This window comes from Somniosus microcephalus, chromosome 11, assembly GCF_052327205.1.
Source record: "Somniosus microcephalus isolate GS21.2 chromosome 11, FLI_Smic_1.0, whole genome shotgun sequence".
Lineage (NCBI taxonomy): Eukaryota > Metazoa > Chordata > Chondrichthyes > Squaliformes > Somniosidae > Somniosus > Somniosus microcephalus.
In genome coordinates, this window is record NC_140997.1 from 194,971,945 (window position 1) to 194,984,660 (window position 12,716).

Here is a 12,716-nt window from a genome sequence, read left to right on the forward strand (position 1 = left end):
TTGTTCACAGTTCAAGTGAATGTCGTATGAAAATTTGACACTTTGTTGACCTCTTAGTGATAACACTGCTACCACTGAATCACCTCTCAGTAAGCAACACATGATTTGCACCATTATTTCTGACTGCTGTTCCCTGTAATGGGCTAACTACATTCCAGTGAAACTTAGAATTAAAGTTAGCAGGTTCACAGGATGGGCATTCCTGCAGCTTGCATCTGCTAAAAACTTAGTGGGAGGCAACTGATCTTCCTCTTCTGGGCTATTTGTTTTACTGTTTAATTCATTTAGTTCAAATTACAAGCTTTTCTGTTTGTATTATAGTAATACCTGTTGAAATACCCAAGATTCTTTAACACTCCTATTTCTGTATTTTGCAAATGGAAGGTCAGTTGCACAGCAGCATATGACATTCCTGCAGCCGCAAGCGATGCCTCTGCTGTCTCGATCAATACTGCGTTGCATTGAACTGCTGAGCTGTTCAAAGGTGGAAATCGCATCCTTCTCCTCAAGCTCCTGATGCTGTCTGGGCAATGCTGGGAGCTACAGTGTTTCCTGCAGAGAACCAATGGAGAGTCTGTAAAATATCCCAATTACTCGAGCCCTATCACCTATATGTCCTCATTTGTGGAATAAGTGTTGGGGTTGGAAGGAAATTTATTAACTTTGATGGTCACCAAAATTACATGACTGGGGAAATGAGCTGCCTCGTGCATGCTCCATCTCGACCTCATGATTGAGAATGTTGGTCTTTAGTTCTGTTTTTATAACCGTATCACTAGACCGGTTCATGCTTGTTTGTGATGCTTTGTGTACATAAGAGTAGGGAAATGATAACATCCTAAAATATATTTTACAAATTTTCATTTTTTTTTTTTTTTTTACAGTGGGTGGATCATTCTGCTTAATGTTGTAATTAGCTGATTCGAGTAGAGAGATGTGATAAGTCTAAAGGGATCCCCAGTCAGTGTTCTTGAGTGACCAGCACATGTCACTCGTACTAACACCAGAATATTAACACTAAACATAGCCAGAGGGAGTGAAAAAGTAAGAGATATGCTCACAAGGTTATAATCCTTGTTGGCAATAAAATTTCACTTTAAGGTGTTCTGAATTGTGGCACTGTTATGAATAATTCCTTAATTCTGAATCATACAGGAATATTTGACCGGATTGGGTAATAAGGAGTGTCATCCAGAGGAGTTTTTGAAAAGAAAAGACGGTTCTATGGATAAATTACTGATTATAATTCAAAATGAAGACATTGCAGCTCACATTCACAAGGTGAAGAAATTGCTCTTTAAAAATCTTTTGCAGTTAATTGAAGTCGGTATTTGGAGGCTCACATGAAGAAGTCATAAATTATGATCAGTTATATGGGGAGATTTAAACACAGAAAAACGTAATACTGGGAACTTTCAAATTTTTAATTTTCAAACATAGTTCTACAATAGAAGTGATTTACTTTAGATTTTAGAGATATTGAATTTATTACAGGGAGTCACTTTTGTCATGTCTGTAAATGGTGCCATGCTTTCGTTATGCATTTTGATGCAAATGAAACACCTGTTTAGTTAAATGTGTGCAAAATTTGAATTGAACAGCCTGACTTTATTGGCATATTTTGCCAAAGGCACTCTTGTAGTAATCTGTAGTCTGAGGAAGATGTGTTTGTTCATAACTTTTTTAGAGTAGAGTTTAGGGAGTCTCATTCACTTTGTCCTAGTGTCAGTTTAGGCCATGATTCCAGATTGAGGCTACATTTACATTGTAACGAGGTTAATGCAAATTTGCCTTTAGAGTCGTGTGAATGTGGAAGTATTTGTACTTGTTTCTAAGAGGTACTTTTATTTGAGAGGTTTAATTTAATTGCAGATTCCATCCTTGACCTCTTTAAAGAAGTTGTCTCGTGTCAGTTTTGCTGGAGTGGATAGCTTGGATGATGTCCAGAATCACACATACAATGAGCTGTTTGTGTCTGGTGGATTTGTGGTGTCAGATGAAACTGTCCTGAATCCGGAGTGCACTACTGTTGGTAAGTTGGTCTGCTACAACTCCGTGTTTACTGCCAGTTCTGATCACTGGAGGCTTTTCCTATCTAGCATGGTTACAATATAGTATTGCCTGCCAGAGGTTAGGCAATATCCTAGTTTTCTTTAAATTAGAAAATAAAAGTATTACGAATGATGCTGTCTGCTTCTAAGGGTGTCAGAAAGGGGCCAAAACCAAGTGAAATTGACAATAGGTGGTTTTAAAATGATTGGTCTGGTTCAGTGTCCCACTGTTGTTTTCCCTATGCAAGTCTGTAACTTTTTTGTTTAAGATCACTAATCTTCAAGTTGTTTTTGCCCGTCCACATACCGAGACACACACGCACAGAGGTTTCTAGGAAAGTATTTGATCCTGTACTCTAACTCCCCACCCCCACCTTTCAAGGTCCAAGATGGGCCGGCTCAGAGGCTTGAGATGTTCAATCTGGTTACCTGAGAATCTGTGAAACCTGTCACTGGGGTGTCCAGAGTTCAAATGACAGGGCTGACATTGTAACGTTTGTTCCTTTTTGAAGTCCCAAATATCTTGTTTTAGTTGCAGAAGTACTGTTATACTTGTTCTTGTTTAACAATATAAAACATTTTTCCAGATAAACTGCAGATATTCCTGGACTTCCTTAAAGATTTGAGCACTCCTGAAAGCAAGTGGGTCTGGAAAGTTCACTGCAAAATACACAAAAAATTAAAGGAGCTGGCAAGGTTAGTGTGTTGTGTCTTAGTTCATACTATTCAACCATAATAAAGCAACTGTAACATATCTCAAATGCCATAACTGAATATTCATGAAATTTGGCTCTTATTGTAAATATATCTATAATCTTACACTGGTCATGTGCACCATTGAAAATTGTTATGGGAACATTTCCTACAGGAATTCTCATGTTCCCAGGATGACCCATCCATGCCTCTGCGTGGGCTGATTCTTTCCTCCCCGCCAGCACTGGCTGTTTGAAACAGCTGTCCTGCCTCTCTCTCAGCCTGATAGCCAATCATGGCCCCTCTCAGACTGCAAACAACAAAGCGCTGTTTCTTGGTCTTTACCAGGAATTGGCTTTTGAACTGTAAGTGGACAGGAATTCCCTAAAGGGTATTGGAGAAAGAGCCCTGTTAATTATTTTTTAATAACGGGACTTTCCCAAATGTTCTGGGGAAGCTTTTCGGGAAACCTTCCCCCTCTTCCTTCAAAAGTAGGTACCCAGTAAAGGCTCGGAAGCCAATTTTGAATTATAAAAGGGGTACACTGTTAGCTGTGGCTCTGGGTAGCACCCTTGCCTCAGTCAGAAGGTTGTGGGTCCAAGTCCCACTCCAGGGACTTGAGCACAAAAATCTAGGCTGACACTCCAGTGCAGTCCTGAGGGAGTGCTGCAGTGTTGGAGGTGCCGTCTTTTGGATGAGACGTTAAACCGAGGCCCCGTCTGTTCTCTCAAGTGGACATAAAAGATCCCATGGCATTGTTTTGAAGAAGAGCAGGGGAGTTATCCCTGGTGTCCTGGCCAATATTTATCCCTCAATCAACATCACTAAAACATTATCTGGTCGTCATCACATTGCTGTTTGTGGGAGCTTGCTGTGTGCAAATTGGCTGTCGCGTTTCCTACATTACAACAGTGACTACACTTCAAAAAGTACTTCATTGGCTGCAAAACGCTTTGGAACGCCTGGTGGTCATGAAAGACGCCATATAAATGCAAGTCTTTCTTTAACTCTCCTCCTATGGTAGAAATCGCTGTTATTTAAACTACAAAAGTTTAAGTAACCGGTTCTTACCTAAATCTGTAACTGCAAGGGCAGTTTAATGCTCCTCTCTCTCTCCCCTATTACCTCCCCACCTGGCATCCTCTTCTCCATTTCTTCCTATTACTTCTTACTTTGAGCGTCTGCCCTTCCCTGCCTGTGGTTTTTCTTCTTGCCTTGTCCCTTCTAACCATGCCTACTTTAATTTTTGACCATTACCCCTGGTTCACCACCATAATATTCACCCTCTGGGCTGGATCCCTCCCTGGCCTGTGAGGCAAGCACAACCTACCAGCCTGTGCCACTAGCCGGATGATTCCCACACCACCTACACCATGCCTACTACCACAGTACTACCAACCACCTCCAGCCAAAAAGACAATATGAAACTTGAAACTTTAATTAAAAAAAAAAAAAATGATAAAAGAAAAATGGAGCAGATAACTAGTAAACGAGATGTAGTCAGAAGAGGATAGAGAGAAGCTTCAATCTAAAGACATGAAATAGAGCAAACATATACTCTGAGCAACGGCTGGGAAATCCATTCCCAATGTATTTAGTAGTGTTAAAATACTTTGGTTATACAATATTCTTCTACTTTATATCAAACAGATTTGCATACAAAACTGGTTATATAATCAGTTTGTGTCTCTTTCACAACTAGCATGTCATTGCTACAGTTGGAGATAGATGATTGACATGACATATCTCTCAAGATGCTGAAGGGAATAGATAATGTGTTCAGGCTATTTAACTTGTGACCGTGCAGAATTATTGGAACACAAGTAAAAACGACCACCAAATGGGACTAGAAATTTTAATGAAATGTTTTCTTCCTTGCCCCAACAAACCAGTGGATGTGTAGAACACACAACACTAAAGCTAAAGATTTTCAGAGGTACAATCCTATGGAGATGCTGAATCGTAAGCGTCTGTTGTCAGCATAAATATAAATGTGCTGCATGGTTCACTTATTAGTTATAACTGATGTTCAAGCTATAGTGGTACTTAGTAGCTTTACAATGTATTGTGAATAATGGCACTATTTTTGTTTACACATTATTACAGGACAAATACAGCTGCCTTCAATATTCTGTCACTTGTGAATAAGTATCAGAAGTGTAACTTGGTAGAAGTTCTATCTTACCATGATTGTGACTCCAGATCCCGAAACACTATTGAATTAGACTGTTTGGTCAAACTTCAAGCTCAGACCATACAGCACAGACATGTGGTGTTCCTGACTGGTAGGTATTGAATTCCAGGTATAATTTTACCTTTTTTGTACATCTAGGCTGTTTATTAATATAGTTTTGGGGGTATTCTTTTTCTTCAGAAAAAAATATGGAGCCTCTTTCCAATTACTCAGAGTGTGGAGTGGTCGTGGCCAGTATTGATGACCTTGTGAAAAACTTCAGTAGCCTTATTGGCTACCATAGTTCAAGCATGGAAGATAAACATCTGCTAGGATTAGGATCTCGGGATAGCTTGCAAGGCAAGTAAAATGTACTGGGAAATTAGCTGATTTTATTTTAATACTGCAGGGAAGTGTTGAATGAACCATCTCACAAGGTTATTGCTTCTAATCTACATAAATGACCTGAATTTAAATGGCTTGAGTTTGTTGAAGATAAAAAATAAGGAAAACCATAGATGTGATGCAGTAAAAAGATTTACATTGGTTGTGAAATTGAGCAGGCATGTAGTGAATTTGCATCTTTATACACTGGTAAAAAATGTGGGACACAGGTCTACAATAAATTAAATTCAGTTATATCAGGGAATCTTGGGATAGACCTGGGAATATTGGGCACATTGTTTTTAATGCACTGTCTGGAAAATCACTTTGAAAAGCTAATAAAGGTTTTATATTACATTAGTCATATCGCACTTAGAATGGGGTGTTCAGTTTTGTTGATCATGCCACAAAACCATGTATGCTTTTATAATTAGAATACAGAAAAGGCGAGACTGATCCTGCATGTGCAGATGAAATATGAGGAAAGTTTAGAAAAGATGACATGAAATTTTTTTTAATGTCCTGGATACAGTAAATCTCAAAACATTGAATCATAAAATCTATGAAAGAGCATTTACCTGCAAAAAAAAAAAAAAAAAAAGTTTGATCCCAGCAGAATTAAGCTGCTAAAACTTTTTTTTAAAAATTGTGTGAAGTTTTTTTTGGCTCTAGTTTAAGAGCATAACTTAATCAGAAAAGGCTTTTTATTATAGTTTTTGTTTAAATGTTACTTCTTTCCTAATTGGGGAAATTGCCTTGGAGTTTCTGAGCTTCATCAGGCAATGGAGCTAAATCAACTAACATGATTGCTGAAACAGTCTTGAGACTGTTTGATATAGCCAGCTGATGCTGTGTGGATCCTCCTCTGCCGGTTGCAGTCCATAAACGAGCCCATAATTATATCGGGAAAACCCAGGAAAGGCCAATTTCTGTAATATGAACATGAGGAGCTGGTCCCATGTGCTTGCTTTCTGTATTAAAAGTGTAACACCGTATACCTATAGAGCAGCATTAGAAGGTTGATCTCCAGAAACAGGATGCATTGTTATGCACAAAGTATAAGCAATTTTAGTAACTGGCTCGATTAGGTTCTAGTGGTCTCAGTATATCCTATTAAAATGCAAGTTTTCCAATAAAGAATGTTGCAGTTTTGTTTTAGAGGTACTGATCAGAATCCCTCTTCAGGTGTATAATTTAGTTCTGAATCATTTGACATGTACGTTTTCAACAGTAATTTCTAATGGCTAGGTACATTTTCTTCCAACTCTTTGGAGTTGGCAGAAGTGGAAAGTGCTGATGCAGAAAACTTGGGAACAATTGAAGGAAACAATGAAGAGGAGGATATGTCATTGGACTCTGAAGATAATTCACCACAGATAGAAATCTGTAGTGAGGAATCTGAAGATCTGAATGTTGCTAATAAATCGCAAACTGAGGTACAGGGAACAAAAGGAAAGCTGAGCCACCCCGAGGAGTCTTTGCAGCAGGCATCAGGTGATGTTCTGATCCCCCCCTCAGAGGATGTAACTTCCAAACTGGCTTCGACCAAAGTTCCTGCTTCCACTTTGCAGCTGGTCGAAGGAGATGGCAAAGATTCAAAAGGAGAAGGATTTACATACAGCAGTAGTCCGTTCTTCTCGCATTCACAAGTAGAATCTGACTACAGGAACTTTAATGTAATTACTCATCAGAGTTTCCTAGCAAGTGGAATTGGGCCATCATACATTCCTCTGAATCAGAATAGTCAAGACACCAGTAGTTATTATTCATCTGGATACAATCAAAACTTAGCTTATAATAAAAATAACTGGGAAAATTCCTGGAATGCTGGCAGTGCACCAAGCCTGTCTTACCAGCAGCAACAACAGAAGAAACGTCAGCAGCGGTATCATTAAATTCCAACTTTTACTGTCTTTTTCATGGAGAACTTTGTAAACTTATGCAGGTGCTTACCTTTTGAATTGTACCTAGTTCATGTTTCCAGACACCACTGCATTTCTAGGTTTGTTCCTAATCCTTTGCTTGCTGCTGAAAGGACTTTTGTCATGGACTAACAAATGGGCATACCCTGTATATGGTGGTTATAGTGACTTTGTTTGAGATGGAAACTGTTTGGTCCTTTTAAATTTAATTTCTGTTACAATAACACCAGTTCCTTCTTACCATTTCCTCCTTTAAAATGACCTTTATGATTTCTGTCCTACAATTCCTTTTACTCACTCAAAAGCAAGTTTCTTTTGTTTCCAAACACATTTCTGCTTTATAAAAAAATTGTCAGTCATTTTCTTGCATATTATTTAAAAGAGCAAATTTGGATCTAGCAGTCAGAATTATGCAAAGATCTGGATCTTGGCCACAGCTGCTATGTTGTAACTGCTGGCCATTTATACATTTTTTTGAGAAACTGAGTAAACATCCTAGTTCAGACTGTACTGTAAGCACTTCTTTGAAGCATGTTACACTGATGTATGATCAGTTTGTGTGTAAACTTTAAGTATAATGGTTATTGGCTGTTTGATCCATTTCATGTTAGCAGCCTGATCTATAAAAACAAATCTGAAACGTGTCTAGATTGACCTTTGTGGTTGAAAGGATATTTTTAATTTTACAGAAAAATGCCACAAATAAATACTTCTGACTTGGTTAACCTTTTGATATAGATTTAATTTATTTTGTACAAATGTTTCATGAACCATTGGTTAATTTTTTTATTTTATTCAAGTTATGTGTGGTTACTGTCTGGTAATAGTGTTTTATTTAATGGCCTTACAGCAGTACACTGGACTGCTCGTAACTAGACATATTCATATACCTCCGTTTCAAGTGTAGAGCCTATTTTGCCACTTGTTCACTAGCATTAAATAAAACACTTGCATACAAATTAACTTGAGGATGTGTGTGTGTGTAAAAAATGTGTATATATATATATATAGTATAACTGTTTTCTTACACTGTTGTATATTAATAAAATGGTTAAAAATTTAGACCTGTCAAACTAGTCTTACGTGTTTTTGAAACCCTAACTCTAATGGAAAGGTCTTTGGGTAAAATGAGTTTATGAAGAAAGGAATGGCTGCTGTATAGAGGATGACCTGATCCCATCCAAGACACATGAGCACAAGTGGAATATAAATCCTATCCTAAAGTTGTGCAGAATAGTCCAGAATTTGCTGGAACAGCACATTTGGCCTGAGCATCATTAGATCACTGATTACCCGATCTTCTGGTGGTGAATTTATGCCAAAATGTGCTGGAGAACATTAGCGTGAGTGACATCGAGGATGATGGCAATTCAGAAGTAGCGTTAGAGAAGTTTATCAATTGCGATTTTGATCACGTGAATAGTATCGCAGTATTCGTCCACTTTTTATTCAGTTTTATAAAAAGGTGCGTTTGACCGAGTCCCCTTTCACAAAGTTACCACAAATTTGTTAGGTTATTTATTTTGTGTTCTAAAGTTGTGGAAATATAATTCCTGGGTGTAATGTGGCAGTATGTTTGGCTGCAGGTACCTGAGCTAATAGGTGAATGTGACATTGGAAGATGAGCTTAGAAATTATATAACTGAATTTAAAATAAAAAGATAAATATTATTAAGTAAACTAATCAAACTTGGAGGATAAAACTGACTTCTAAGAGAATGCAGAGAGTAGGGGTAAAGGGTAGCTATTCAGAGTGGTAGAAAGTGGGGTCCCACAAGGATCAGTGCTGGGACCAGTGTTGTTCACAATTTATATTAATGATTTAGACTTTGGAATCAAAAACAATTTCTAAATTTGAGGATGACACCAAATTGGAGAAGGGAGGGGAGAGAGTCCATATTGAGGAAGACATTAATAAACTTGCAGAATGGGCATATAATTGCTAAATGAATTTCAACACAGATGAATGAATGAGGTAGTACATTTTGGTAAGAAAAATAGAGGTCACATATTACTTGGAAAATAAGAATCTAAGTGGGATAGATGAGCAAAAAATTAAAAGTAGCAATGCAGGTTAATAAGGCCATTAAAGAGCAAACCAAGAACTAGGATTTATTACTGAAGGGATAGAATTGAGAAGTTATGCTAAACTTGTATTGAACCTTGTTAGACAACACTTGAAGTACTGTGTACAATTCTGGTCACCATATTATAAAAAGCATATAGAAGCACTGGAGAAGGTGCAAAAAAATTACAAGGATGATACCAGAACTACAAGGTTAACACGTATCAGGAAAGGATGAACAGGCTGGGTCTCTCCTCTTGGAAAGCGTAGGCTGAGGGATGATTTAGAGGTCTTTAAAATTATGAAAGATTTTGATAAAATAGACAGTGTTTCCACTTGTGGGGCAGAGCAAAACCAGAGGCCATCAATATAAGATAGTCACCAAGAAATCAAATGGGAATTCAGAAGAAACTTCTGTACCCAGAGAGTGGTGAGAATGTGGAACTTACTACCACGGAGTGCTTGAGGTGAATAGTATAGATGCACTTAAGGGGAAGGGAATAGAGGGTTATGCTGACTGAGTTAGATGAGGAAGGGCAGGAGGTGGCTCGAGTGAAGCATAAACGCCGACTTGGGCTGAAAGGCCTGTTTTTGTGCCGTATATCCTACGTAATCCTTGATGGTGCTTATGCAAATATAGTTAATATAAAGAATTAATGTATTTTGGTTTCCTGCTGTTGGGATTCACATCCTCCGCCTCAACAGGGATAACTGGTCTACCCCAGGTTAATTAACAGATTTCATGACTCTTCCAAAAGGAAAATAAAATATCAGACCAATATATACAGGTGAAAACTGCATGCTGAGATTTATTTACAGGTTAAATAACAGACACAGCAAGATACTGAAGCAGTGTAGCACTCTGAATAGAATTATTTCACAGGGCTATATGCCTTTTTGAAATATGTTTCTTACAGAATGTAAGTAACAGCTTTTCAACAAAACAATTTGCTTTGGTGGTAAGCCTTCAAGATGCAATTTGGATCTTTCACCAGGAATAAAACTCTAGAGCTGTGATTTATGCTATGGGACATTTTTCACATCACTACCATGGAGATTCACTAAAGTATTGCAAGTATTACTGTCTGGATACTGCAGTTTCTGCTGTACTTTCCACGTGACAGCATTTAATTCCTATAATGAATTCCCCAATTAGATCTAAATTTTGATATTAGCCTACTTCTATCTGCACCTTCTCTGATATGTCCTCAAGTACAGGAAACTGTGATATCCGGCACCAACGGGACTGAGCTGTTGCTGATCTATCAAAACTGCCGGACAGACCAGCGCTAATGCTGAAGCATACGGAGGTTTTCAGGTCCGTATCTGGCAACAGCTTCTAAACAGTCGGCCCGTACCTCGGAAGCGTCTCTGTAGCTTAGCAACAGCTTCAGAGAGACTTTGCAGAGCCCGACTTGAAGAAAAAAAACCTAACGAGACGGCTCCTGATTTCTGCCGGTGGATCGAGGTTTCCAGACATACAACCTCCGGATAAACGAAAGTTTCCTGTATTACATTTTTATTTGCTATTTTCCTCTAAGTTGCAATGGGTGACAAAGACATTTATTTAAAGTATTGTCTCTTCAATTGTGTGATAGCACATGGCATTGGAGTAGAAACACGATTTAATATACACCACAGGTTCAATTCCCACACTCTTGAGATAGCTTGAGCTCTGCTGTGGTGAGTCACCTGCAGAAACCTCAGCATAGAAGTGGCTAGGAGGAAAAAAGACATCTTTCATCTATTTATTATTTTTCTCCCTAGAAAGATCTATATTATAAAGGAACCTTAAAAACCACAGACATTACAACTGTAATTCTTTAAGATCATTGGCACAATTTATTTCACTCTGGTTTGCTGAACAGTTAAATAAAACAACTTTGTAATTGAGAGTCACACAGTTCTCTTCAAATATAACCTTTTATAAAACTTGTCAACACATTTAATATTTGTGCCTAAAAATCTCAAAATTACAGGTAGTTAAAACAATCAATAAGCTTCAGTTTATGTTTTGTGAAATATGCATCTGCCATTTTTATATTCTCCCAGCTCTTTCAGTCCCTTTGCGTCACTCTTCACTGCTTGGTTGAAGGAGTGGGCAAGCAACTTGCCTTTGAACTCTACCAATGCAACTGGCTACGAGCAGGCAGAGGAGTCCAATCGTAAGCGACTACTTACTTTTCCCTCATAAATGCAAACCTTTGCCCTATTACTTCAAATCCACTTCATTTTGCCAGTGGGAAATGAAAACCCACATCATTAATTGGTATATGTAGTGATAGAGCATTAAGGGAAGCATCAGGCATTTTTACCACAAATTAAAGGGCACACACATAATTACTTGAAAAATGGATTCCTGAGAAAATAAAATGAGTACAAAGGTCATTTGAATACCATTGTAGGAGCACCATAACACAAGAACAAGAACTACAGCAGTTCAAGAAAGCGACCCACCACCTCCTTAGGGCAATATCTGTAACCCTGCCAACATTGCTCACATCCTGAGAACAAGTATAAAATATCTGGGAGTAAGAAACTTAATTTTCTTCAGTCCCTCACCACTTTACTCAACTTGGGAAGGCATAAACAAAGAGGACCTGGAAGCTGCCAGCTCCCTTAATCCCTCCCAAATCCCATCAAATAATCAAGCGGCCTCTCTTGTTATTTGCATCAGTAAATGATGTGCCATAATGCTGCTTACCTCCTGTCCAGCCTGTAGGAACCTTCCAAAGATCGACACCATTCTTGTAAGTAAATGATTGTATGTGGAGTACTTTGGGACATCCTGAGATGCTCAATAAGGTGCTTTGTAAATGTAAGTTCCTCCTTTGTGTAGTGCTACTTAAAAGTACACACATATCACTCCGTATACAACTGAGTACTGCCTGACCATGGATGTATCCTTTACATATTCTGATATTTCAACTTTGTAGATACCATCAACAAAAAAATTTAAATAGCAGCCTACAATAATTTCCAACAGGCTACAGATATCTAGTGCTATCAAAGTGCTTTAACTATTTCATCCATAAATGCAAACTTGATTAGTTTGAGGATATCATTTAGCAGCCTTGTGGGGGGGGGGGGTAAAGTGCTTCTAACTGATCATAAATGCTGAGAAGGTACTGAATATTGCTCATCTTGATGCAGAGGACTGGATGTTAGACCAGTTTCCAACTCCCTTTGTTTCTGCATTAGACCCTAGAAACAAAAGAGAAGGATATTGATTTCAGGCTTGTGGTTTTTGTAGATTAATATTTAAAATGCAAATTCTTCATTGCAATGTTTTTACCCTTTCACCTTTGAATTGCCAGTATGGTCTCCAAACAAAAATATAGCATCTACACAATTCTTAGTGATTATCCAGGTTTATCTTTATACATCCTCCCCTTAAACACATATCCCCATAATTAATACGATAGCAA

General features: G+C 38.1%; 2 protein-coding genes across 7 annotated transcripts in view; one reads left to right on the forward strand and one right to left on the reverse strand.

The window, feature by feature from the left end:
- The window catches only part of LOC147111090 (protein TASOR-like), a 71,892-nt gene that overhangs the window by 51,766 nt on the left and 7,410 nt on the right, over window positions 1-12,716 (forward strand). For 3 of the 4 annotated variants that reach the window (XM_086001623.1, XM_086001624.1, XM_086001625.1), the window contains exons 18-23: window positions 1,156-1,281; window positions 1,873-2,032; window positions 2,639-2,747; window positions 4,851-5,029; window positions 5,119-5,277; window positions 6,550-8,285. In XM_086001623.1, the coding sequence (XP_085857749.1) occupies window positions 1,156-1,281; window positions 1,873-2,032; window positions 2,639-2,747; window positions 4,851-5,029; window positions 5,119-5,277; window positions 6,550-7,196 (1,380 nt within the window). In that variant the 3' untranslated portion in view covers window positions 7,197-8,285. Of the gene's footprint in view, window positions 1-1,155; window positions 1,282-1,872; window positions 2,033-2,638; window positions 2,748-4,850; window positions 5,030-5,118; window positions 5,278-6,549; window positions 8,286-12,716 lie in introns of those variants that run through there. The other variant, XM_086001626.1, reaches the window with a different exon arrangement.
- ccdc66 (coiled-coil domain containing 66) overlaps window positions 10,072-12,716 on the reverse strand; it is a 93,651-nt gene continuing 91,006 nt past the window's right edge. For all 3 annotated transcript variants that reach the window (XM_086001629.1, XM_086001628.1, XM_086001630.1), the window contains one exon: window positions 10,072-12,492. In XM_086001629.1, coding sequence (XP_085857755.1) covers window positions 12,397-12,492 — 96 coding nt within the window. In that variant the 3' untranslated portion in view covers window positions 10,072-12,396. The remainder of the gene's footprint in view (window positions 12,493-12,716) is intronic.